Here is a 27,235-nt window from a genome sequence, read left to right as displayed (position 1 = left end):
CAGTCTTGAATCTGAATTTCGAGAACCATTTCTCGCAGGACAGCAGAGGCTGCACAGTATAGGCCTAATACTGACAGTGATAGAAAGAATAACTTTGAGTCTTTGTTTTGGTTATATATATATTCCTGTTGTCCGAGTTCAAGATACTTACTATCCGCCAATCACGAGATAATGTTTGTTCTTGTATGTGAACGCCGTATTGCTTGCTGATGATATGCCAACAATTTTTGATTTTAACATATAATCGTGGATAAATCCTGAAAAAATTATTGTTAATGTTAACGCTTAACAAATGTTTTCAGCAAAGCAAAGTATAAATTTACTGATTTGTGTAAAAAAATAAGGTAATATTTGGGTGTTCATTTAGAGGGACATGGTTTTTATGGAGAGAAGATCTGTAATTTATCTCCGTCAAGGAGGTATATGTAATCGATTGCATGTGTCTGTTTGTTAATTGACAAAATAAAATGTTGCCAAGTAAAGTACTTTGTTTGTATGTATGTTTTTTAGCACGATAGCGCCTACAATTCTCAAGTTATCATTCTGGATTTTTCGGTGTAGATAGGTATGAGACCATGCTATTTGAATTCAAGAAAATTGATATATTAATAACTTCACAAATAATAAAAATGATATTATTTTCAGACCGGCTAGTGTTAAAAGATGGCAGAACATTTTCAAAAAGCCGGTGAGCAGCCTTAAAGTAACAAGTAAACTGAAATTGAATTTTCTCGAGAGTAATAATTTGTTATTTGTAATACGGCTTTTTAATACGAGTAGTTTTAAAAAAGGTATTTCTTTTAAAATCCACCCGCTTGTTTTTCGCGTTGCTGTTCCAGTGTTAGTCAAATGAGACTATTGTTAGTTGATAATTAGTTTTTTTAGTACCAACACATGTGTCAATATTTGTATTTCATTCTCTGCATAGGTATATACTTACTGTCAGAACATGCCTATTGATTTTCACGAAAATTGATATATTGGTCATGTCACAAAAGCTTATCTTCTATCGATATATTAAATAGCACACTCTGTATTTTTTTATATGTACATATTCTTTGAAATGGACCAAAATATTAGTCGACTGGCCGACCGGTTAAGCTTATAGCTCCATGGGTTAAGCTTACTACATGGGTTAAGGCAGGGGCGCGGCAAATCGGCACAGCTTCAAGACACTCCTCCTCAACGATTATTCTGGTCAATCTTGATTTTAGAAATGTCATTGTTGCAATTCCGGAGTTTGTTTGTATTAAAAATATTAATCCCAGCAGGATTTAAACCGTGTAAAGCTAATACTTAAAGCAAAAAATGTATCTTTCAACATGCTCCCTATCAGTCGATGTATTTTGCCAAGTACTTCACTCAGTTTCTGAGTGCTTTCATTTGTTTGTCTGTTTGTTAGCAGGATTACTCAACAAGTTATTGCAGGATCTTTAGACATGCTAGTGTTAAAAGATAAGAAAGAATTTTCAAAAGCCGGCGAGCAGTCTTAAAGTAATTTCTCGAGAACAAATTGTCTTAAAAAACTTCATTTTTGTACAAGAAGCAAGCGTTATAATTTGTGATTTGTAATTTTAAAACATAATTTGATTTGTTGTACATGCTTTTTGATACGAGTAGTTAAAAAAAACACATTTCTTTTCAAATTCACCCGTTTGTTTTTGGCTTTCCTGTTGTTAGTCAACTGAAACTATTGATAGTTGAAAGACTGGTTACATAACCTTTACACCAAACTCACATACATAATGCTTGTAGTGAAAATTAGCCTAAATCACACACAGCATTAAGGCACACACAACTATATATATATATATATATATATATATATATATATATATATATATATAGATATATATATATATATATATATATCAATGATGTTGCGTAGCACTGTGTAAATTATATATAAATCATACTGTAAATTATAGAAACAGTGCTCATATTCGGAACACGATCTCATAATCGCGTCGAGCATAGCTCATTGGCGAAAGTTCCGTATTTTTTAGTTGTATGAAAAAATGTCTCTGGCGGGATTCGAACCTGCAACCTCTCGCTTACAGGGCGAGTATCATACCACTAGACCACAGAGCCATGTATGGTATTATCACAGATTTTCACCCACCAGATACATTCTCTCATACAACAAACGCCAGTTCGAATCCCGCCAGAGACATTTTTTCATACAACTAAAAAATACGGAACTTTCGCCAATGAGCTATGCTCGACGCGATTATGAGATCATGTTCCGAATATGAGCACTGTTTCTATAATTTACAGTATGATTTATATATATATATATATATATATATATATATATATATATATATATATATATATATATATATATATATATATATATATATTTACAGCAGGCGGGGGTACGCACTCCCGGAGTTGCTGCTTTCTAGATTTGTACTTACTGTGTTCGCAAAATTTCCCATAAAATTGTACGGGGCATGCGCAGCTGTATCCTTGTTCTGAGCAATCATTGATACTCGAGCCTCCGTTAACGCATTTGTTGTTTTGTTGGCATCTTCCGAGGTAACTCTATACAAACGAAACATTTACAGTGCAGTTTTGATTCAATACCACAACTTGCAAATAAATCATAAGATTGACAAATACAGCCTACAATTAATACAATTCAAGCAAATAATGCTTTAATCTTACCCGAGTAAAATCTTTTCTCTTTCGTCGCATGTCATAGAACCAGACACCAGACACCGTCTTCATGTATTGCGGTCCAGTGACGCTATCCCGATCAAACGTCGCGCACTCTTGTGTATCAGCAGCGTACGTAAAAGCTAGGCAACGTGCGTCCTTTCGACAAAGCTGCATACACTCGTATTGCGTTGCCTTGTATTTGCCAAGTTCGTTTGACATTGCTGTGTTCGCGTGTCCGTAGAAGTGAGAAGGTGACGTTTCTGGTGGCTTGATATCACATTCCACATAGGCATCACAACTACTAGTTAACGTCAAAGCTGTGATACACGTGATCGCTGTAATAATAGTGGCGCGCATCCTCAAGTTTCTTTACAATTTTCATTCCTCTTGAAAGTAGGTAGAAATCAACACTACTTCGTTAGCGATTAACATTCAAACTTTCGCAATGTCAATACTTCCAAACTCTTTTCTCAACTGTAACTTGCTACCTTATTTCAAAATACTTATTCTATTACGTTTATACCTATAATCGATTAAAATTGTTAATTATGCATTTTAATCATTATTTTCCAATATCAAGAACGTGAATGAAAAACAGTATGAGCTGTAATTCTGTCACAACGGAAATTAAATATAAACAACAATAGGTTTCAACACAAAACAAAATTAGTACCGACAGTGTCACATGAACTATAATATGATCATATTTGAAACTTACATTAAATTATCATGCGGTAACCATCGGAACGGTGTAAACAACGATGTAGGGCTACGGTGAAATACATTAAAAAAGTTTACATCATATAATGATGATGCTCACGCAATATGTGCACGTTATAGGCCTATTTAACCTATATTTAACATTTGAGTTTTAATTAAAACTTGAATTAGCATGCGGTAACTGTCGTAACGGAATAAACAACGATGTTGGTCTAGGGTAAAATAAATTAAAACACTAAAGTTAATATACTTTTAGCTTTAAATAAAATAATAATGCGACGACCGTTACATAATGTAACTATAACTATATAACTACAATTTTATAAGGAGAATATCCTCTTTTTACGAGCATGTACGCAATTGCGTCTATGATTTTAGAATAAGAGTTTTTAATAGTGAACATGATCTTGTTAGGTGTACTACGAACTATCTGTTACGATCTTTAAATATCTTTACTAAATGGGAGAAGATCCTATTTTAGTGTGATTTTCCGTTTTGTATTGTTTGTTGTATGTGAAATATTTATTCTGAATTAAAGTGATCAATCAATAAATGTATTATGTAAATATTTTCACGTAATATTGAAATTTTATTTTTCTTGTATTTTTCAGTAGGCCGAGTTGCAATAACAGAACACCCACTGTCGCCTGAAGCGCGTGTGGCTCCCTATAGATGAATGGATGTGAGTGGCAGTGGCTGTGTGTAGGCATATACTAGTAATCCGGGGTCACCCCCCCCCCCCCTACTCGTCTCGAAAGATATCTTAAATCGCCTGGCCAGTCACTCGCTTTCAAGTCGCCATGTTTCGTGACAAAGTTATACTGGTAATACCAAATACATTTTCTTTTGTGTAAATGTGTAAGAACAAGTTAAATTCATTCGTACTTTATTTACATAAACCAGGGAGATGTCATATTACAAGTCATAACCTTTACCGATCAACCGGTACCAGAAATTACAAAACAACACCGTATTTTGATTACTCGTGTAATACTGTCATAAATAATATATTTAAACAGGATGAAACAATCAGATAACAGTGTATCTGTTTTACATTGTGGTCCTGTCTGCAGGAATCCCTAAACTTTGATTTAGGTCGGTTTGGATAAGGTTTGGTTTGCAAGACCAATTACCCCATGCAAACTATTTATCAGTGTTCAATATATAACACAAACAATTCCATTGAATAACATTAAAAAGAATTACAATAATTACTTAACCGTTTGTGCATTACGAAGTATATCTAGCGCCATCAAACTTTGATTCATTCATTTCGGTCAATAATATTTGTAGTCTGATGTACAAAACGATAGCTTAATTCATTCGCACAGTATTTACAACATCCATATCTAATAGTATGACGTACTACCAGACTCTCGTACTCACAGTGAACCACGAGTACAAGTATCTCTCCATATGTATGACGTTAAAGCATTACTTAATTCTATTAGTCAATCACGCATAATGGATTGTAACTAGCGCCATCACAACAAGGTACTTTTAAGAAACGAAAAACAATCGTGCGATTACAGAATTTAGTGCAAGTTTTGAAATTATGTTAGTATCAGTACAGTAATATTATGAGTGCATTGACTTAACTCAGTGAATCACAGACTTGACATGGTAGTCTTCTACACCCATTGGTAAATGTTAAAACTTGGATCAGTTTTGCTTCCATCATTGCCATTTCGTTGATTCGACTGACCTAAAAAGTACTCCCCATCTCGCTCAAAAAAAGAAATGAAGTAACATTCATGTGACGTTATGGATCCGTATGTTACGAACATACTGCCCTCAAGTTTAAATATCGTCGATGACGTAGTATAGAACTCAATATCGTCGACGTTATCGACGTTGCTCCATTCCGTTCTTATAGTGAGTAATACCATAAATATTTCTCCTCCGACCTGAAAATAAACAACGTTATCAGATAGTTGAAAGATATAATTTAATAAAACAAAAAAGGCAAATTAAGAGATAGATCAACAAAAAGCAACCCGAAAGAGGCAGTTTAATTGCGTTAGGTTCTGTCTATACTATCAAACTTTGGCGAAAACAATTGTGATGTGTCCCTATATAGACATGATGTCATATCATTACCACATTTAGGCACATCACTCTTTTTCTGTCAAACTAGTTTGATAGTGTAGACGAATCTTTACACTTTAACTTATTTTAATGCCCGTAAATCTCATTTCTTCAAAGCACATTTTGGCAAATCTGCAAATTTCCAAAATTTGCAATGAGCAATTTCAAGCTGTTGAGTACTTCAGCCCACTTGACCTGGGTCATTTTTTTTTCAGCTGTAGCACGAACAATTGAAAATGTATAATAGGCACGATGGGGATCGGGCACAATCACACTTACCTTGAAAATGGTAGATCTAGTGGGACAATGCTTCACAGGAATACGTTGATGAATTTTAAATTCATCAGTCGATTTGTCCCATATGTACACTATTGTGTTCTGTATACAGTTATAATGATTCACAACTACTAAGTAAGTATGTCCGTCATTTGTGAAAATGTCGATTCCTGTTGAGCCAGCGTTCGATTCGTCCAGCGACTGTACTAGTTCAAGACCACCGCCTGAAAAGTCAAATTGCATTTATTTGATCGAATAAAACTGCTGTAGTTTGTCATATGTATTCGATATGTAAATGATGTAGTCTTTATAAAACGAGTGTCAAAAAACATGAATTACAACTTTTCAAAAACAAAGACAAATTATACCTAAAGCTCTGAATACACTGTCAAATTAATTTGACAAAACAAGTGTGATGTAAACCAAATATGTTAGTGATGCCCAAATCATTAATCATCACATCATTATGTCCATATATGGGCTCGTAACATTAATTTTGTCACATAAAGTTTGATAGTGGAGTCGAGTCAGAGCATAAGAATGTGGGAAGGAAATTAATGAGATATTTAAGAAGAAAGTCTTCGAAAAACTGTGTGATGACTAGGCTAAATGATGCAATGTGGACACACTGGGAGAGGAAGTTAACCTTTCTCTCAATTAAACTTTTCCTTCCTCTCATATTTGATGTGATAACACTTTTAGTAACTGTAAACAATGACTGGTTTTAAACTTGGATCAAGTGTTTATTATTACATAAACTCAATCATCATTATGCAATAGGTGATTTTTCTTGTCTTCTCGAATACCTGTTTTGTATACTGAATTTCTCCAGCCACCACCACACCTTTCTAGCGGATTTCCTGCACAGACCGAATAACATTCACTTTCAGGACGTCGTTCTCCGTACTTCGAGTACGTCGTTCCACAAAAGCAGTTTGATCCAAATTGTAATCCAGCATAAGGAGTTCCTTGGTCAGAGCAATACTTTACACAGTACTCAATTGCCATGCTTCCACTAGAGGTAGACGCGTCTGACAATGCTCTGGTACTGGCGTCTACAAAACAACCTTCATAAACTCCTAAACAAAACACATGATACCCTTTGAATTATTATCGCAATTCCATCTTCTTTAGTTGAAAATCAATAATCGATAATCAACATCAAATAAGAAATTCACAACGGTATACTCCAATCAATAATAAACTGGAAACCGTGACGTCATATTTTATTTTTGCACACGAATGATGATTGTACTCTGATGACGACACGATGTGTATTCCAATATAGCTTTAGTGTTCATAATTAGGAACGGACTGTAATGTATTATTTGCATTTATTGATACTGATTAAATATTTCTACTTTATCCAGGAATCCTAATTTACGATTGGTTGGCGCTTAATAGTGGAAAGCGAACAAAAAGGGCTTCCTTGATATATAAAGGGTGTTCGCATTAAATTTGATAAATGTGAAATTAAAATTATTCTTGTACTTACTTTGTTCTGTTATTTGCCAAACCTCAGCTTTGACCGCGTAGCCATTCGTGGTTTCGTCATAGTTTGCGATTGCCGCGTATAATACACCATCCATTGAGAATAGTTCACCACCGTTAGCGTAATGACTCGGTAGCTGCGCATACTCTACGAAGAGGTTACTGGCAAAATCCCATTGATACACTTTTGAGTTGACGTCATAGGACGTCCCATTGTATTGGTTAACCACAAGTAGATAATGGTGTGTTGCCCATTGTACGTATGACGCATAGACGGCAGCCTGTGTTAAAATAGTTTGATGCTGTTCGAATAAACCTGAAATAAAACATGATGAGATGCGCGTAAGCTCAACACAAGCGAGCTGACCAATCACTATCGATGAATCAACTGTCACTTGTCCTAAAGCTTGGTTCCCACTAGAACGTAACGCAAGGACGTAAAGGCAACGCAAGCGTTTTAACCAATGACAAGCGAAGTTATAGACAGTTAGCAATCACAAGCGAATAAGCCATCGCTTGTGATTGGTCAATTCACTTGCGTTGCGTTACGTCCTTGCGTTGCGTCGCTAGTGGGAACCACGCTTTAGTCAACTTGCTTGCGTCTACGTTCTTGCATTTCCTCTTTAGTGGGAACAAGGCCAAGTTTGGTTTCTACTAGGGACGTAACGCAACGACGTAATCTCTACGCAAGCGAATTGACGCTTACGACGGTTGCATCTCTGATGCCTTGTTCCCGCTGCGCTTAAACGCAACTCGCACGCAGCAGGAAATTGAATCAGTTTGATTCCACCTAGGCGGGGCAAACACATTGGAACGGCATTTTCTTACGTTGCGTAGATTGCGTTGCCTTGCGTTAGTGGGAACCACGCTTGAATTACTTCTAATGGGAATGAAGATTTACCGGTTCTTCGTCCTTGTGGAAATGTGTCCTGCAGGTCCTGCAATATATTCTCCAGCTATTATTTGGGGTACTGAACGTTGTAACGTAGAATTGCCCCAAGTCTGTAGCTATTGTTTTTTTTTGTTAGTCCACCAGTCGGCGTTTTTTCTGAATACGAGCTCATGTATTATACGTATGAAACGCCATATGCACCAAAATATTTATCTTGCTACTAATTTCGTTCTAGAACCCAGACTAGTTGTAACAATTTGACCTTATCGAGATAATTTTAATCTGCATTGTGTATTTTGTATTTGTGTCTCAGAGCAAACACAATTTTATTATATACAAATTATATGCAAATTATATGCAAATGGTAATTGTATTAAATATCAAAACAAACTAAATTCAATAACTACCACGTTGAAACACCGGTTCTCGTCAGATCACCGAAGTTATGCAACGTTGGGCCTGGTTAGAGCTTGGATGGGAGACCATCTGGGAATAGCGGGTGCTGTATACGGCGCTGGGGTCCCGTTAGGCATTTCAAATCAGCACTGCTGACTCTTATGGCAGCCCCTGCATCTAGTATCTGCCTCAGACCTCTGGTCAAGGTGGACCCTGGACCAATCATGGTGCTTAACAGTCCTGGCTTTGTTTGTATCAAACCTGTTAGTGGCGGTAATCATCGCTGTTGGTTTCGATTGAATAGAATAAATAAAACTATAATTAATAAAAAAAAAATACCTTGAATTGTTTGTAGGTTGAGTTTGTAAACGTAAGAATTTCTGTTGTTAGAATCGGCGATACCATGTGTTTTAAAGTTGGCGACAAACATATATAGTTGTCCATTAATTATAAAATTCTCGATATCTCGTACATCACTTGTTCCAGACAAATCTTGGTAATGGTCATACAATTCGTTAGTGTTGTTGTACCTGTATACCTTTGTTGGTGTTTCAGTAATACCGTCACTAAAAAAAAATCGACTTTATTTCAGATATTTCATTTTAAAATGGTATGCGTTTGTCGATAGTGTAGATAGAGCTTAACATAATGTTGGTTCAGCTGTAAACATTTTTGCTTGCGTTAAGTCCTGTGTGCGTCTACACTTGGAACAAGTTTTGGTAACTCATAAATTCACGGTTTAATTTAGGAGAGAAATATTAATGAAAACAATAATTATGACATTTTCATTACTTCAAGTTTTCATTTTTAGGCACAAATCATGTAACTTGCCTGCTTTCCAGATTCGTGGGTTAAAATCATTACCACTACTACACTCGGGTAAAAAAAAAAGAAACGTTGCCTGCCACCACTCATGCTAGACTTTCATGGTTGAATTGGTGACAAGTGTTAAACAAATAATCATTCATTGAATCTCACCCGAGTAAAATCTTTTTGTCGCATGTCATAAAACCAGACACCAGATACCGTCTCCATGTGTTCCGGTCCAGTGACGCTATCTCGATCAAACGTCGCGCACTCTTGCGTATCAGCAGCGTACGTAAAAGCTAGGCAACGTGCATCCTTTCGACAAAGCTGCATACACTCGTATTGCGTTGCATTGTATTTGCCAAGTTCGTTTGACATTGCTGTGTTAGCGTGTCCGTAGAAGTGATAAGGTGACGTTTGTGGAGGTTTAATATCACATTCCATATACGCGTCGGACCAAGGTAACAACAAAGCAAAGGTACACATGATTGTGATCTTGGCAGTTGAGAAGACCGGGTTACAAGTTTCTGTTGTCATTTCAAGCTTCCTCGATGATAAACTGTCAATCCGTTGTAGATAGCTATATTTTGCATTTGCTGTTTGCGACTCACGGTAGTATCTATATGATAGATTTATCTTTCACTATTACTTCGTCTGCCTCCTAAGTGGCTGAAATATGCAATTTCAATAACATTGTTTATAACTTAATATAAAACAATAATCGATTCTATTGATGTATTATTTCTTTCATACCAAAGAGACGTGTGTTCAGATGGATTCGAAACAATAAGCATTCGTTCACATCGAGTCGAAATCACATAAAATCACCTAAAGCACAATTGTACATACCATCGATTTTGTTTTTTTATGAGCAATAAAAATCAACAAAGACGTGCTTTTAATTGAATATAGAAGTTGTTCACTTTTATTTCTTATATTAACAATAGTTATTGATCATTTATGCGATCCTATTCATACGACCTATAACGATCTGTAGGCTAATGGTTATCATCTGAAAAGTCGCCTTGAATCGCATTCCACATACAAATTATAAAACAAATACTGTTAGTAGAGCATAAAACGTTTGTGTTTTTTGTCAGGTCATTAAAATAAAAGACAAACATAACTGGATTAGCCTAATCTACTAACAAGTTTGTTTAAAAATGTGAGCAAACTTTTATGTTTAGCAAGAACAAGTTTGTCAGAGTAGACCAGACCAGAGAACAGACGAGAAAACTAGTTTGCAGAGGTCATCCTATGCTGATGTTCAGCCAATCAAATCAGAGTCTTTGTAGTCAGGTGATTCTGGAGGTCTACACAATGTACATCATGGTACAGTACAGGAACAACAGCTTTGACAAACTCAACTACAGGCTAAAATACTATCTATTGCCAGTGTAATCCAGTTGAACCCAGTTTAAACTAGTGTAAACTTCTCTTTGTAAACTAAAGTTGCTAAAAACAAATTTACAATAAGTGCCGGCCATTTGTTTATAATAATATTAACAAAAACATCATTTCAAAAAGTTTCATTTTCTAAAAGCTATCAAAATCACAACCATTTTTTGGTACAATATACTAGTTTACAGTGCACTACACCCATTGGTATATGTTAAAACTTGGATCAGTTTTGCTTCCATCATCGGCATTTCGTTGATTCGACTGACCTAAAAAGTACTCCCCATCTCGCTCAAAAAAAGAAATGAAATAACATTCATGGGATGTTATGGCTCCGTATCTAACGAACATACTGCCCTCAAGTTTAAATATCGGTGATGACGTAGTATAATGTTCAACATTGACACTTCCACTATAATCCGTTCTGAGTGTGGTTAATATCATGAACACTTCTCCGCCAACCTGAACAAAATTAAGAAAATTACATTAATACAAGAAGGTAACCTTTAAGGGAACATTCCTAGATATAGGCCTATCAATGTACTAATCCAAGTGATTGCACAGTGTTCAAATTATACTTACTTTGAAAATGGTAGATCTGTAGGGACAGTGTTCAACGGGAATACGTTGATGAATTTGAAATTCATCAGTCGATTTGTCCCATATGTACACTATTGTGTTCTGTATACAGTTATGATGATTCACAACTACTAAGTAAGTATCTCCGTTATTTGTAAATGTGTCGATTCCAGTTGAGCCAGCGTTCGATTCGTCAAGTGACTGTACTAGTTCAGCACGACCTGAAAAGTCAAACTGTATGACTATTATAATAATAAAGGTATACCTGCAATATATACATATGGAGATATTGAATATGTGTTTAATTTTACAATACTTCTACTCGTAAACACACGGGCTGGCATATTGAACTAAGTTGCGTTAGTTTAAAAAAAATTAACATTGTTTACTTTTACTCGAAATATACACGCGACAGCGTGTGTTGACTGGAAGCACGCCTGTACATCATTTACCTGAAATATGCACCCGATAGCGTGTATTGACTGGAGGCACGACGTCAGTACAATTACTCGAAATATGCACGCGATAGCGTGTATTGACTGGAAGCACGTCTGTATGTTTACTCAAAATATGCACGCGATAGCGTGTATTGACTGGAGGCACGTCTGTACATTTAATCAAAATATGCACGCGATGACGTATATTGACTGGAGGCACGTCTGTACTTTTACTCGAAATATGCAGTCGATGGCGTGTATTGACTGGAGGCACGTCTGTACATTTACTCGAAATATACACGCAATGGCGTGTATTGAATGGAGGCACGTCTGGACTTTTACTCGAAATATACGTACCTGTAAATCCTACTAAAGAATAATATTCTTATTTGTTGTTTACTTACCTGTTGTATATACCGAGTTCCTCCAGCTTCCCCCACATATTTGTTGCGAATTTCCATTACATATTGTCGAACATTCACTTTCAGAACGCTGTGAGTACTTTGCATACGTCGTTCCGCAGAAACATTGTGATGATGATTGTACGCCAGCATAGGGACTCCCATGGTTGAAGCAATGGTTGATACAATACTCAATTGTCATGCTGCTAGAGCTGGTAGCGGCATCTGACAATGCTCGGCTGCCGCTATCTTGAAAACAGCCAATATAAACCCCTAATAAACAAGGTATCTTCAATATAAGTTTTACATCACCGTTAAAGTAATTTTAATTTTCCTTAATAGTTCATACCAAGGAATAGAAGGATATACATCAGTTGGAGATCAAAGATTCTATGACTCTAACCGACAGACCGCCCACAATGTTACAACATTAACAGTTTAATTAACCGTCGTTAACAACGAAACGGTCGCGTGCCTAATATATTGTTTTCTGCACATGCGCAACAACCTTCAACCTTGTTGGCTATGCTTTCGCGCGCTCTTATCTTGGTGGCATGATAGATATTTTATATTTTTAGCGCTAGCTGCTATGGCGACGAGAAAAACTTTATGCGACGAATTCAAATTAAACGATCTCCCAGAAATATTACAAGATTATTACTAAATGTAATTACAAGATTAAATACAAATTGCTTGTAAATTGTAGTACCCTTTGGGTTAAAAAAAAACATGAATTTTGCCAATGTTCAAAATCTGCCGCTATTGATCTACGCTAATGTTTTTATGACCTTGAAGTATAGCATTTTTCTACCTGTTTAGTAGCCAACTAGTTGTTGTCTCATTTATGAAGAAACCACTGCTTAGCCAAATATTAAAAACACGTTTGTTTGAGACAACAACTAGATTTTGTCTCAGCCTACATGTAAAATTACAAACTCGGCAAGAACACTAGGCCGCCCAGGCCTTCTAGGCTTACTAGTAAACCCTATGATTCGCCGACATTGATATAGGCCTCCTATGTAGGCCTATTAGTAGGCTAATCTTACGTGTAGCAGCTACAACGTGTAATCATAATATCTATACTCACCGTTGTCTACTTCTTGTAGGAATGAAATTACAGTAATAGACAAGGTACTTTTATGTTTTATGCGTCTACTTTTCAAAACGAGCGCTAGAGAGTAGTACGGTCAGTGGTGACGTATCGCAGCTATACATAGCCAGCCAATCCCGGATCAGGGATCGCAGCTTTCATTCGATTAGGCCCGGTGATTGGATATGATGTGGATGACATAACCACTAGCCAATCACCTGGTACTACATTTTAAATATAATCATATCGATAATTAAGGAGGTTTATGAAGAAACCACTGCTTAGCCATATATTAAAAACACGTTTGTTGTACTTGACACCACAAGACACGGTAACGACAAACATGGTGAAATGCATAACTTAATATTCTATAGATTAACGCAAATTTTAATGACAGGAAGTGGCAGGCCAATATGATAATTCAAATATAAAAATTGCATATTTTATTAATATTACCAACTACTTAAAATTACCGGTCGTAAGAAAGTTAACTTTTCGTAGTCCGATTGTGATGAAATTAAAACAGAATTGCTCAGCAATGTATTGCTATTGTCAATTAATCATCAACGCACGCATGCCAATAGAACAATCAGACTGCGCATACGATTTCTACATGGTTACGTTTTGTTCTAAAAAATGTAACAGTTGATTCGCAGCGTTCTATAGAGGGCCGCGGTTAGAGACACCGAGTTCAATGAGCGTGTTTGTTTGATTGACAGCAGTGCTTTAGTATAGGCAAGCGCGTTGGAAAATCGTTTGATGTCACCATCGATGCATACACTTCTATTCTTTAATCCATGTTCATACTTACGTGCTCCTCTAGTCACTCTCCAAACTTGAGATTTCACTGCGGTTCCATCAGTGGTCCCGTAATAGTTTGCTATTGCCGCGTACAATGCACCGTCCATTGAGAATAGTTTACCAGTGATAGCACCATGACTCGGTAGCTGGACATACTCAACGAATAGGTTACTGGTAAAATTCCATCTATACACTTCGGTGTCAACTTCATATGACGTCCCGTAGTAGTTAGCAACAAGTAAATAATGATTTTCAGCCAATTGTAAATATGATGCGGACCTCACACCCTGTGTTACAATCGTTTGGTGTTGTTCGAACAAACCTGAAATGTAATGATATTTTAAATACAATTTCATTTTCCGCACACGTTATATAAAAGCGTCATATATGTAAACATTGACCAAGACCAATATGCGTGCAACAAAATTACGTGATGATAGCTACCAAGAACAACCCCAATTTTAACATTTTCCGATTCGTTTGTATGTGTCGTTTATATGTTCGTATAAACATAGAGATATATAATATCTCTATGGTATAAATAATAAAGATTGAAATAAAACACTACACAGTACGTACCTGTATGTATGTTCAATTTGTAAAGATAGGAATCTCTAATGTATGCATTGGCTACACCATAGGTTTCATAAACAGCGGCAAAAATATAAAGTTGATCATTAATGATAAAGTTCTCAATATCTGATGTTGTTGAAGCCAAATCTTGATGGTAGGTATATATATCATCAGCATTGCTGTATATGTACACCTTTGTTGGTGTTTCAGAAATGCCCATACTGAAACCAAATTTAATGAGGGTTTAGAAATATAATTTAAAACTAAAAAATAAAAATATAAAGGAATAAGCATGTGTCAGTAGTTACTCATCACTGTCGCCGTCTCCTCCTTTTCCTCCCCTCCGCCACTCTCTCTTCCTCCCCTCCCTCTCCTCTTCCCCATCTTCTCCTCCCTCACTCCTCATCCCCTCTCTCCTCCTCTTCCCTCTCTCTCCTTCTCTTTCCTGCCTCTCCTCCTCCTTCTCTTTCCTGCCTCTCCTCCTCCTTCTCTTTCCTGCCTCTCCTCCTCCTTCTCTTTCCTGCCTCTCCTCCTCCTTCTCTTTCCTGCCTCTCCTCCTCCTCTTTCCTGCCTCTCCTCCTCCTCTTTCCTGCCTCTCCTCCTCCTCTTTCCTGCCTCTCCTCCTCCTCTTTCCTCCCTCTCCTCCTCCTCCTCCTCTTCCCTCTCCTCCCTCTCCTCCTCCTCCCTCTTCTCCCTTTTCTTCTTCTCTTCCCTCCACTCCACTCCTCCCTTCCCTCCCTCTCCTCCTCCTCTTTCCTTCCTCTCCTCATCCTCTTTCCTTCCTCTCCTCATCCTTTTTCCTCCCTCTCCTCCTCCTCCTCTTCCCTCCACTCCTCCTCCCCCTATTTTCCCTCTTCTCCTCCTCTTTCCTTCCTCTCCTCCTCTTTCCTCGCTTTCCTCCTCCTTCTCCTCCTCCTGCCTCCCTTCCTCCTCCTCTTCCATCCATCTCCTCCTCTTTACTCCCTCTCCTTCTCCTCTTTCCTCCCTCCTCCCCTACTCTCCTCGTGATTGAATACTTACTATCCTCCAATCACAAGATAATGTTTGTTCTTGTATGTGAACGCCGTATTGCTTGCTGATGATATACCAACAACGTTTGATTTAAACTCATAGTCGTGGATAAATCCTGAAAAAAGTTGATCATTTTACAAAAACATTTATACAAAAATATACTTGAATTTAACCAATTAAACGACTAATTAATGTAATATTATGACGTAAGAGATTACGTGTATATGTAATCAAGGTAGGTTGTTGATTATGTGCAAGAAATTTACCACTTTCACACAATTTCCCATGAAATTGTACTGGGCATGCGCAGGAGTATCCTTGTTCTGAGCAGTCATTGACACACGAGCCTCCGTTAAAGCATCGGTTACTTGTTTGGCATCTTCCTACATAACTCTATAAAAAAAATTCCAGTTGGAAGATAAGCAGGGGCAACGGGAACAACATACTTCTATGAAAGCTATTTTTAATACTGTAATACTAAAAAATAAAATTTAGTCTTTAGTGGGAAAGCGGCTTTAACTTTTTAAAACATAAATAAATGTTTATGTTGTGACGTCATTACGGTAACTACAAAACAAGCAGTGAAAACAAATTATGTTGACAGTCTTGTATTGATTGTTTAATCTAATAATACATAATGCCCAATATGTACGGCTCCAGCTGATACTACAGATCATAGGAGTTTGGTACTCCAAATGAAATTTATTAAACAGGGTTACATCAGGTGGTTAAATTCAGTACCGGAAGTACAAACCAACTTTATACACCATCGAGTAAAAATTCTAGAAGGCGCGATTTACCGAATTTTTCCCTTACGTACATTTTTATATAGATTCAACATGACTTGTATGTATTGATTGTTTAACAGAGTATGATAATGAACCATATGTATATCAATACTACAGATCATTTGGTACGCCAAATTGATTTTATATTTTATTCTTTTGAATGTCATGACAGAAACATTTTTATGTTTAAAAACAAATGACTGTATTGTCTTCAGTAGGCCTACAGGCTGCAAAACCTAACTACAAATGCACACGTCTAGCTACTGCACATAGAAACAAATGTATGTATTATACAATAATACATCGGATGTAGGCCCACAGTCAGATACAATTTAAACAGATCAGCTTAATAATAATAATAATAATACAAGAAATGAATTGAACAACGTTAATCAATTTATTCATTAAAATTGGTTCTTTTCACGGCAAACGATGATATTGAATGCTATAGGGGCCATTTTTGCTGATGGGATTGGTGAAACCTGTTAAGGCCGTGTTGTCCACCACAATAGGGGATTTCCATATAAGAACTGCCCATCGTAAGGATTTTTGGGGTATTGAATGGTATAGAGAAATTTCTGTTGATAGAAGTTGATGAAATCTCTCTATAGAGCTTAATTTGTTTTCTATCCACAACAGGGCCTGTTGAGGCCGATGTCCACAATATGGGTTTTCTATAGACCTATAAGGACTTTTTAGGATATTGAATGCTAACGAGACATTTCTGGCCTGCTGTGCAAAACGTAAATGGACAATTTCTATATTTGGTAAAGCTTCCCAGCAGGCAGGCCGGCAAACAAATGCTGAAATATGTTACACAAATGTAAAAAAATTCGATATACTTACTCGATTATTTTTTTTTCGACGCATGTCATAGAACCAGACACCAGATACCGTCTCCATGTGTTCCGGTCCAGTGACGCTATCCCGATCAAACGTCGCGCACTCTTGCGTATCAGCAGCGTACGTAAAGCCTAGGCAACGTGCGTCCTTTCGACAAAGCTGCATACACTCGTATTGCGTTGCATTGTATTTGCCAAGTTCGTTTGACATTGCTGTGTTAGCGTGTCCGTAGAAGTGATAAGGTGACGTTTGTGGTGGTTTGACATCACATTCCACATACGCGTTACAACTGGTTAACATCAAAACAGCTAAAAAAACAGTCGTCGCAAAAGCATTAGCCATTTTCAAAAAGATATATACACTTCTTAGTTTGTCCTTTCAAATTGTACAAAGAACCAAACTTAAAAAAACAAAACTTAAAACTCGCCTTTCATTTAATAAGTTGTTCGAGTAAATGCACGAATGTCCATTACCATACTCATATTAAAACATTGTACAGTATAATAATTAACACCAATACGACATATAGAAATTCCATTAATCAATACGCGAGTATATTTAGAAATTCCAATAATCAATACCGGTACGCGAGTATATTTAGAAAAATCAATAACTAGAAAAACTATCAATACATTAATTTTGGTAGTTTAACTATAAGCGACGATATCGATTATAATTGTTACTTAGGTTAAGTTACTTAATGCCAATCGAACACCAATATATTATTGGCCAATCAAGACATTACTTATCCTGACTTATTTTGAAAACATTATTATAATAATCGTTACCACTGTTAAATGATGACAGCGGTATGTGAAAGAGAGATTCATTTCAAGTATTATGTGCTCTCGATATTAAACTTTAATAGAGACAATGCGGCGCCTAACTGCGAGCAGAGTTTTTTTTACGAGACCAGAGATTAACGCCTAACTGCGAGCAGAATTTTTTTTACGAGACCAGAGATTATTAAATAAGTTCATTTGGATCTGATAATGTAATGTGAAAAAAGTTACTTCTATATGATCCAATATAGTGTCAAGTTTCAAGGAGCATATGAACTATCGCACATTTACGATAACATTCTAAAACGTAAAGAGACCTACCCCCCGCTTGGATAACTCCAAGCGGTAAACTTCACAATGGCTCCTTTCAACCGTGTCACTGTAACGTCACCGCCACAGCGTGGTTCCCACTAGCACGCAACACAAGGACGTAACGCAACGCAAGTGAATTGACCAATCATGGCTTATTCGCTTGTGATTGCTAACTGTTTATAACATCGCTTGTCATTGGTTAAAACGTTCATGTATTGCGGTCCAGTGACGCTATCCCGATCAAACGTCGCGCACTCTTGCGTATCAGCAGCGTACGTAAAAGCTAGGCAACGCGCGTCCTTTCGACAAAGCTGCATACACTCGTACTGCGTTGCATTGTATTTGCCCAGTTCGTTGACATTGCTGTGTTAGCGTGTCCGTAGAAGTGATAAGGTGACGTTTGTGGAGGTTTAATATCACATTCCATATACGCGTAACAAACATGAAAGCAAAATTTCCAATTCTTGTTTTGCCCTTTCAGATTCTACAAACAAACTTTAGACTTTAATTTGCTGTTCGAGAAAATGCACGAATATCAATATCGTATTCGCTTTATGTAATAGCAACGGGAGTTATGTATAACAAACTTTAATAATTAACTAACCCATAGAAACGTCGATATTGATAAGTACTTTTGGGTTGTAAGCAACGATGAATAACAATCGAATATTCTTATGTTACTTCATGCTAATCTAATATAGGCCAAGAGAACTTACTGCCCGACTTATTTTGAAAACACGTACCTGTATAATTAGTTCATGCTTACAGTATGTCAGACACTTATGTGAAATGAGCGGCTAATATTGACAGCAGAGAGACAGAATTGTATAGAGTGGTAATTATTTCACACCAGAGCAATATTTAAGACGAGCTCGTTACTGACACTGCACTTATGTTAATAATAACAGTGCATTTTTTTAGACCAGGGCTGCTGTTCTTAAAGACCTGTCTTATTCAAGAACAATGCGGAACTTACTTGAAATCAGAAATTAGCTTGTGATCAGACATGTACATAAGTTTAAAAAATAATTTGTCTGAGCTGGAGAAGATACTGTAATAATTATATACCACGTCAAAATGCGCAAAAGAAGACTAATATTATTTTTTTCTGATGGAAGAAAGCTCTGTCTAGACTATTAAACTTGATGTGACAAAAAAATGTGATGTGCCCATATATGGTAGTGGTATGCCCAAAGGTGGTAGTAAAATGACATCATCATGTCCATATACGGGCACATCACATTTAGATAGCTTTAAAAATTTTAATAAATTTTAAATAATGAATTTAAATAACAGAACACCAAGACCAGGAAGGATTTTGTTTGGTGCTATTTGTAGAAGACCGTCGCCTCTGGGTTCGGATGCTTCCATAATCTTCATCGGAGCTGACATCAGAATCAGAGTCTTGATCAGTGTCACATGCTTTGGTTGATAAAGATGATATGAACTCAATGGATATACTTTCTGGATTTCTGTGGGGAAAAGGTTTAAACACTCTTTATTTTTGTTTTTTTATAATTTAATGTAGTTGCTATTTTTTTATGTTAAAATTCACCATAAAAAAGCTTATTTTTCAAAATATATATATATAACGAACCTGTAGTAGTCCTTGAAGCTTTTTTTTCATGAGCATGGAGTTGCCCTTTAAGCTCTTTTATGTTGAACCTGGAGTTGCCCTTTAAGCTCTTTTTTTGTGTGTTGAGCCTGGAGTAACCCTTTAAGATCTATTTATGTTCTAACCGGAGTTGCCCTTTAAGCTCTTTATGTGTTGAGCCTGAAGCTATCTTTTGAGCTCTTATTTAGGTTTAACCCGGAGTTGCCCTTTAACCTCTTATTTAGGTTGAACCCGGAATTGCCCTTTAAGCTCTTTATTGTTGTGTTGAACCTGGAGATGCCCTTTAAACTGTTTTTTTTATATTAAGCCTGGAGTTGCCCTTTAAGCTCTTTTTAAGTTTAACCTGGAGTTATCCTTAACCTCTTTTGTTTAGGTTGAACCTGGAGTTGCTCTTATTTAGGTTCAACCCGGAGTTGCCCTTTAAGCTTTTAATTAAGTTGAACCCAGTACCCTTTAAGCTCTTTTTTTATGTTGAACCTGGAGTTGCCCTTTAAGCTCTTTTTTATGTTATACATGGCGTTGCCCTTTAAACTCTTTAAAAAATGTTAAACCTGGTAATGCTTTTTAATCTCTTTTTTTATGTTAAACCTGGAGTTGCCCTTTAAGCTCTTTTTTTATGTTGAACCTGGAGTTGCTCTTTAAGCTCTTTTTCAAAATGTTAAATCCGATTTCCCTTTAGACTTTTTATTTTAAACCTGGAGTTATAAAACAAAACAAAAATGATTTAAAGGGAAACTCCAGGTTCAATTGTGATACATTTTTTTAATGATTGAACTTCTATAGAATAAAACCTCTAAGAAAAATGTATTTTCTTGTTTTTTCATTTTTACTGAGTCATACTTAATGATAATTGTACTAGGCCCAACCACTCACTTTTCAGTCATTACGGATTGGACCCCATTGGAAATAAGTTTACTTTTTTGTCGACTTAATGGGTTATCCAGGTATTCTTTTAATACATTGTATATTTTAACTTTTTATGTATGAATATCGAATAAAATCAATCAATCAATCAAGCGCCCACCTATTTTTTTGTCGTTCCAGGTCCCAGACAATTAACTCACTTCCCACAGTTACTAGTCGCAAAGTGCCTTCCCTATTCTTAGAAATTGCTATCTTTACAATGCGACCAACATCCTCATCAGTAACTGTTGCTACATAGATTTCCTCTGGCAAAACTCGTACTAAGTAAAAAAATAACAAAATGTATTTAGAGTTTGTTTCTGTAATTATGAAGCGCTTTATAAATTTAATTTATTATTATTTAGATGCATAAATGTAATTTAGAAAGAGTGTGCAAGTTGAGGTTATGAAACAAAGAAAATATGGCACCTGACTTTACATAGAAAAAATAAAAAAAAAACAATTTCTAAAGAAAAAAACAAAAATATAAGAGACACTTTATCCAATAATGTATTTTCACAAAAAAAGAAAAGCTATTCTAAACTGGCTTCCAGAAGAAGTTCATTCGTTTTGGCTCAAAATAGAAAATTTGAGCCAGGCTTTATGTCCAGGAGGTTTTTCCTTTGGCTCAGAATATAAATGTTTGGCTAGGCTTTATGTCCAGAAGTTTGTTTTGGCTCAAAAATAGAAAAGTTAGATTAGGATTTACGTCCAGGAGGATTTCTTTTGGCTCAAAATAGAAAAGCTAGGCTTTTAAGAGCAGGTTTCACTTACCATTTACAAAAGAATTTCCACTATCTACATCAAGACCTGTTGAGATCAGCAAGCCATCCTTCACAGCCACTGAATCTGTTAACCCAAAATCGCTTGTATGGTTTTTCAATTTTGTTAATTTACCTGGAGAGATGAATTAAATTAATATTGCCACTTTTATATCTACTGTACCGGAAAACTTTTGCAAGATGTACAAAATATAATTGGCATAACAATTAGCACAACACTAACAAACAAGCAAATGTTTTGGTAAATTAACTTTGATTTGTTGGAACATACCTCATTTTTCAAAAAATACAACCAGCAAATATTTAGCTATCAATATCAATTCAATCAAATACAATTTTCAATTTTAATCAATACTGCTTTCTATTGCTCCAACAAGTAAATATATACCTGCTTTCCATGATAAAACTTTTATATTCTGGCCGTCGTTTCCGTAGTATATTTTCTGATTGAACGACGTAAGGCATTTCACAGGTTCTACAGAGAGCTTTCTAGAGGGCGCTAATTCAATGTTTTCCGAGCTGTATAAAGTCACTAATGACTTTTCACGCAGTTCCCAAACCTTTATAATGCCTTCTTCTGCTCCAGTAAATGCATGACTGCCATCAACCTAATAAATAATTAATAAATATTTCAATATTAGGAAATAATGTTTTCTCAGTATTTACACATTGCAAGTATGGAACGCCAAAGTAGCAAATTCTAAACCATTTCAAATATGACAAAGGAGGTGTTTAATATTCATGATTCTGAGCATGTGCAAAATGACTTTGCGACTCGAAAGCTGTGTAGTCAATTGATTATTGCTTTGGTTTGTTGGACACTTACCCAAATACACGTCACAGAATCATGTGCTAATGTTGAAAATAAGTTGTTTCCAGATTCAATATCCCACAATTCCACTTTACCACCATCTACAGAAAAAGGTTAATATTAAATATATATGGCCATTACAAAGCATTACAATAATATTTAAAGCTACTTATAGTTGGTCATTTCTTGAATTATAGATTGTAATTAATTTGTTAACTTATCCTTACCGGAGCCCGAGACAATGTATCCTACACCAGGAAAGTAGCCCATACATGTTACAGGATTGTACGTGTACATGGACCGTACCATTGTAGCAGATGAAATACACCAGAGCTTAATGGAACAGTCCAGCGAACTACTTAGTGCAAGTTGACAGCCTTCAGGTAAATCATCTACAACATTTTCTAATGAAACAAAATCATTTAAAAATTAATTACATAAATAAAAGATTAAAGATTCCATATTGATCATTTGTATAAGAATTACTACCAATTTTGAGGTGGGCCTAAAGTATAAATACTGTACTTGGTTCTACCAGGGAGTTGTTGATTTTACAACTCCCTGTTTCTACTCACCAAGCCTGCGATTTTCTATTGAATCTAGCAGCTTAACTGAGGTCACAGTACCCGTATGACCTCCAAAACTATGCTGTTCTTCCTTGTTCTCCATGTTCCAGATTTTCACCATAGTATCTCGACTATATAATATAAATTGTAAACACAATTAAATACACACAACACCTACTCTTGTAATATAATAGTATCTCCATTTAACAATTAACAATATCTTTCTAAACAATTTACATACCCTCCAGATATAATGGTATCTCCTAAACAGTCCACAGCACCAATGAGATCGTTGTGTCCTTCGAAAACATGGACGGAAAACTTGGCTGTTGCCCATATGGACGCTGGCGAACCTGGCTTGGATGATGATTGAGAAGTTGATTTTGAAAATTTAGTTGTCTGTGAATTAGTCTTTCCGGGTTTGCTGGTTTCTGAAGCTGTAGATAAGGTAACATTAATTTTTAACAATAAGCACATGTGCCAAAAACATTTAAAAGTAGTAAATCCAAATGCCAACTTCATGTCAATGGCTACCAGGGACGTCTCTGTGAAGATGGTTCACTTCAACCAGTACTACAGTAGTGATGCCACTGAATGTGAACATAGAAGTTATCTTAAATGGGGGCGAGTCAGTATGTACTTCAGTCAAGTTAAATTCTTTAAATTTTTGACTGGACTGTTATTTACCTTGTTTAGGTGAAGGACTTTCCTTTCTTTGTTTTAATGTCAATAGTTCTGCTTTCGCTGTAGATGGTGAGGGCACTTTATTTTCTCCGGCACCATCTCCAGTTTTAGAAACCTTCGGAGGAATTCTTTCATCCAGTCTCGAAACCGTCTCCTCATTTTCAGACTCCTCCTCTTCATCTTCATTTGCTTTTCTTTTCATCTCAAATTCTTTTACTTCTTCCGAACAGTCTTTTAATCGTGTTTGTTCTTCTGAATTGTTCAATAAATCATCAACTGCAGCACTTTCAAAACTTGATTGTTGAGTTTCAAATGAAAAGTTGTTTTCCTCGAAGGATTCATCACCAAGTTCTGATAATTTCTCATGGAGTGTATTTCTTAAATCTTCTTTACGTGAAACCTAATTATTAATAAAATTGCAATTAACAAGTTAGAGGCCTATACTTTGTAAAACCTTAAAATTAAATCATTTTTAGCTTACTACGGACAACAATAATAACCCAACAATGTACTGTAGACCTAAGCTAGCCCGCAAGCCACAAAAACTTTCAAACAGGTTCAAGCGGAAAACGTCAATGCCATCAGGTCAAGTTTGCAAATTCAGCACAGAAGGCCGGCCTAGCCAAACATAATCATGCGATTGAGCTAATAAAACTACAGTAATTTGAAGTGTTAATACACAGAAACAAACCTTTAGCTTTTCTTCGTCCGTTAAAACTCTATTGACTGTTTCTAAACGTTCAATTTGTCGCAATTTCTTACGTAACTTTCGTATAAACGAATATGTGTCACTCTCGCTAGCCATAATATCACGTTTGTTTACAGTAATTCAAACAGCGCCACCTATTGTTTATGTTTATCGAATAAAAGTATATTACATTGCGCAGCGTATTGGTGTCATATTGAAAAAGTTGTAACAACTATATGAATATTGATTTGTAATCAATTATTATTCATTAAACTACTGATCGATGATATTACATTAATAAATCAATTAATATATTTGCTAAGAATAAGCATTACATATACGGCCATACTGCGTTGAAACACCGGTTCTCGTCAGATCACCAAAGTTAAGCAACGTTGGGCCCGGCTTGCGTTCTGGATGGGAGACCGTCCAGAAATCGCGGCGGGTGCTGTATATACTGGAGAGTGATGGTGTAATGGTAATATTGGACTCGCATGTGATAGGCATGGGTTCGAGGTTATCTGTACCATACTAATTGCATCCTTAGGCAAGATGCTTTACTCTCATTGCCTCATCCTTCGGATGGGAGGTAAAGCCGTTGGTCCCGTGTACTTAACTTGGTACACTATTCGAAAAGAGTAGGGGATCGTCTCCCGGTGTGCTGATATGGTAGGCGCTGCACTGCTGGCTGCCGTGGAGGGCCTAATCCGAATTTCCTCAGTTTCCAGTTAAGCTTGAGGACAAATATATATAAAAATAAAATAATAAATAAATAAAATACTGTACACAAATTAAAAAAACATGGTTTTAAAAATGGTTTATTTGATAATTTCTTACATTTAAATAAAACGCCAATATTTTACATCATATTGGACAAACAATTTACCATTACTTAGATACAAATAATTTGTATCTTTGAATTTTATACCAAATCTGTGGAAATATATTGTTGAAATAAAATTAGCTGTATTGTATTTATAAATCTATCAATCAAATTAATTAATTAAATTTTAGTATATCACCAGGTGGTTTAGAATTAATGTTCTACTGATGTGTTCATAATAATAAAATATATTTAATGGTAAAAAAATGATTATTCGACATCGTTACCATTGATGCAAATTGTATCATCTCAATCAATTTTATCAGCTTACCTCAATTCCAAACACTGATAACGATGAAATCATATTATTTTAATTCATAACATTATCAGCCTTTCGTACATATTTGTTTCTTTGAAAGTTTTTCAACTTATAATCTTACGTTAATTCTTTAATGATATTAATACATACTGTATAATCATTGCTCTATCATGATTCTATTTACAGCCTCGAAAGGGCTGGGAGGAGGGAGGGAGTGGATTAAACTCTAGTAGTTATCAACAAAAACAAAATAATAATTATTATTCAGCTTAATTCATAAGCTTTGATGACTAATATTAAATAACTCATTCATCTGGAGTCAGTTTTATCACCCACATAGCAAAAAATCATCTTTAACTCTATTTAAGTCAATGATTTTTCTTAATACATACAATTTTCAAAATAGTATGTGTGATAAATGGCAGCCCTGTATATACAGCACATATATAGAGTAATTAACTGAAATATTTATCCACTATACTTTATACACACATGTATATAATATTGGGGATTTCTTTTATATATTTAGTCCAAAAACCCAAATTTAATCATTTTAAAATTTGTTTTCAGGACTGAAAAAAATGTTGGTTCTTGACGATCTCCATGATTTGTTACCAGAACGGGCACCTGGAAATAAAAATATTTGTTATTTAAATATAGAATACTATTAAATACATTTTGTATATGAAATCTCAAGATCATTAATTAACAATATATAATACTAATAGTAGTAATAGAGAGATACTCCAAATTAGGGGGCATTTTACTGTTAAACACACAATGATTTAACATCTACGGCCAATATCTATTATTTATTTATTTATTTATTCAACCATATTTCAAGAGGGTGACCCAGCCAGCGGAAGCTGATTTTGAGGGGCCCTCATTCAGAGGAACCCAAACTTTGCTGGGTCCTAAAAGTTTAAGTGATATACATATATATATATACAATATCAAAATATTAAAATTTCATAAAAATTAAACGTATTTTACCATCCAATATAGCATTGACATAGGTTCTCATGTGACGTCGCTTGTTCTATCAGTAACTCAACCTGTTTCTTCACATCCAGCGTGGATTCTGCTGAAAAGTCTCGACCTATATTAAAATATAACAGGAGGAGTTTGTCAAAGTAGTGTATGGTTGAGGTGTTAACTCTAATACAGTTTTAATATATCTCAAAATTAGGTCATTTAGGTTGTGATACTCTGTAGTCTTTATTTTAACAGACAATACCCAGTACTATTTGATTTTATAATCATCTATATATATATAAATTTACGTAAGGGCAAAATTCGGTAAATCGCGCCTTACTTCTAGAATTTTTACTCGATGGTATATAAAGTTGGTTCGTACTTTCGATACTGATTTTAACCACCTGATGTAACCCTGTTTGCTAATTAAATTAAGTTAGATAATTAGTTATTGACGATTAAAACGAATTTAGGTTCAACGATTTGCCCCAAATTGGGGTGTTTTCCGATCGTGGTATACACTGTCTAATGGATGTCCGTCTTGAAATATACCCGCCACAAAAATGCGAGGAGGCTTCGCATTTTCCTATCTCCTCCTATGATAATTGATTTTAATAGCTGAAAACCGGTTGAACAGCTAGAGTACAGTATCATAATGTTGAAGACAGGCCGATTTTCTTTAAAAAATACTATTTTGATAGATTTAATATACGTTTATAC

The 27,235-nt window shown here is 35.7% G+C and overlaps 4 protein-coding genes and 1 non-coding gene across 5 annotated transcripts in view; all 5 read right to left on the bottom strand.

The window, feature by feature from the left end:
• Nucleotides 1-2,019: 2,019 nt before the first annotated feature.
• On the bottom strand, nucleotides 2,020-2,091 carry Trnat-ugu (transfer RNA threonine (anticodon UGU)). The gene has a single exon. It is a non-coding gene; the product is annotated as a tRNA-Thr (tRNA).
• Nucleotides 2,092-4,280: 2,189 nt separating this feature from the next.
• LOC140044329 (uncharacterized) lies at nucleotides 4,281-7,337 on the bottom strand. Its single transcript, XM_072088808.1, has 4 exons — nucleotides 7,244-7,337; nucleotides 6,555-6,827; nucleotides 5,752-5,972; nucleotides 4,281-5,291 (listed from the first exon to the last, which is right to left on the bottom strand). Exons 1-4 carry the CDS (start codon nucleotides 7,335-7,337, stop codon nucleotides 5,016-5,018), a joined length of 864 nt encoding a protein of 287 aa, XP_071944909.1. The 3' UTR covers nucleotides 4,281-5,015.
• A 2,919-nt stretch (nucleotides 7,338-10,256) lies between these two features.
• LOC140045288 (uncharacterized) lies at nucleotides 10,257-17,644 on the bottom strand. Its single transcript, XM_072090135.1, has 8 exons — nucleotides 17,259-17,644; nucleotides 15,891-16,017; nucleotides 15,634-15,739; nucleotides 14,620-14,834; nucleotides 14,051-14,362; nucleotides 12,153-12,422; nucleotides 11,315-11,532; nucleotides 10,257-11,194 (listed from the first exon to the last, which is right to left on the bottom strand). The coding sequence occupies exons 1-8, from the start codon at nucleotides 17,595-17,597 to the stop codon at nucleotides 10,928-10,930; spliced, it is 1,854 nt and encodes a 617-aa protein (XP_071946236.1). The 5' UTR covers nucleotides 17,598-17,644; the 3' UTR covers nucleotides 10,257-10,927.
• Nucleotides 17,645-17,695: 51 nt separating this feature from the next.
• On the bottom strand, nucleotides 17,696-24,534 carry LOC140045289 (uncharacterized). Its single transcript, XM_072090136.1, has 10 exons — nucleotides 24,402-24,534; nucleotides 23,714-24,110; nucleotides 23,268-23,463; nucleotides 23,036-23,157; nucleotides 22,688-22,864; nucleotides 22,476-22,561; nucleotides 22,038-22,257; nucleotides 21,642-21,764; nucleotides 20,989-21,148; nucleotides 17,696-19,821 (listed from the first exon to the last, which is right to left on the bottom strand). The coding sequence occupies exons 1-10, from the start codon at nucleotides 24,513-24,515 to the stop codon at nucleotides 19,635-19,637; spliced, it is 1,782 nt and encodes a 593-aa protein (XP_071946237.1). The 5' UTR covers nucleotides 24,516-24,534; the 3' UTR covers nucleotides 17,696-19,634.
• Nucleotides 24,535-25,110: 576 nt separating this feature from the next.
• LOC140045291 (serine/threonine-protein kinase mTOR-like) overlaps nucleotides 25,111-27,235 on the bottom strand; it is a 67,090-nt gene continuing 64,965 nt past the window's right edge. Inside the window, exons 54-55 of the mRNA XM_072090138.1 lie at nucleotides 26,534-26,639; nucleotides 25,111-26,167 (exon numbers count right to left, since the gene is read on the bottom strand). Coding sequence (XP_071946239.1) covers nucleotides 26,152-26,167; nucleotides 26,534-26,639 — 122 coding nt within the window. The 3' untranslated portion in view covers nucleotides 25,111-26,151. The remainder of the gene's footprint in view (nucleotides 26,168-26,533; nucleotides 26,640-27,235) is intronic.

The sequence above is a fragment of the Antedon mediterranea genome, chromosome 3, assembly GCF_964355755.1.
Source record: "Antedon mediterranea chromosome 3, ecAntMedi1.1, whole genome shotgun sequence".
NCBI lineage: Eukaryota > Metazoa > Echinodermata > Crinoidea > Comatulida > Antedonidae > Antedon > Antedon mediterranea.
The sequence above is the reverse complement of the archived record's forward strand: the minus strand, read 5'-3'. Positions and strand labels throughout refer to the sequence as shown.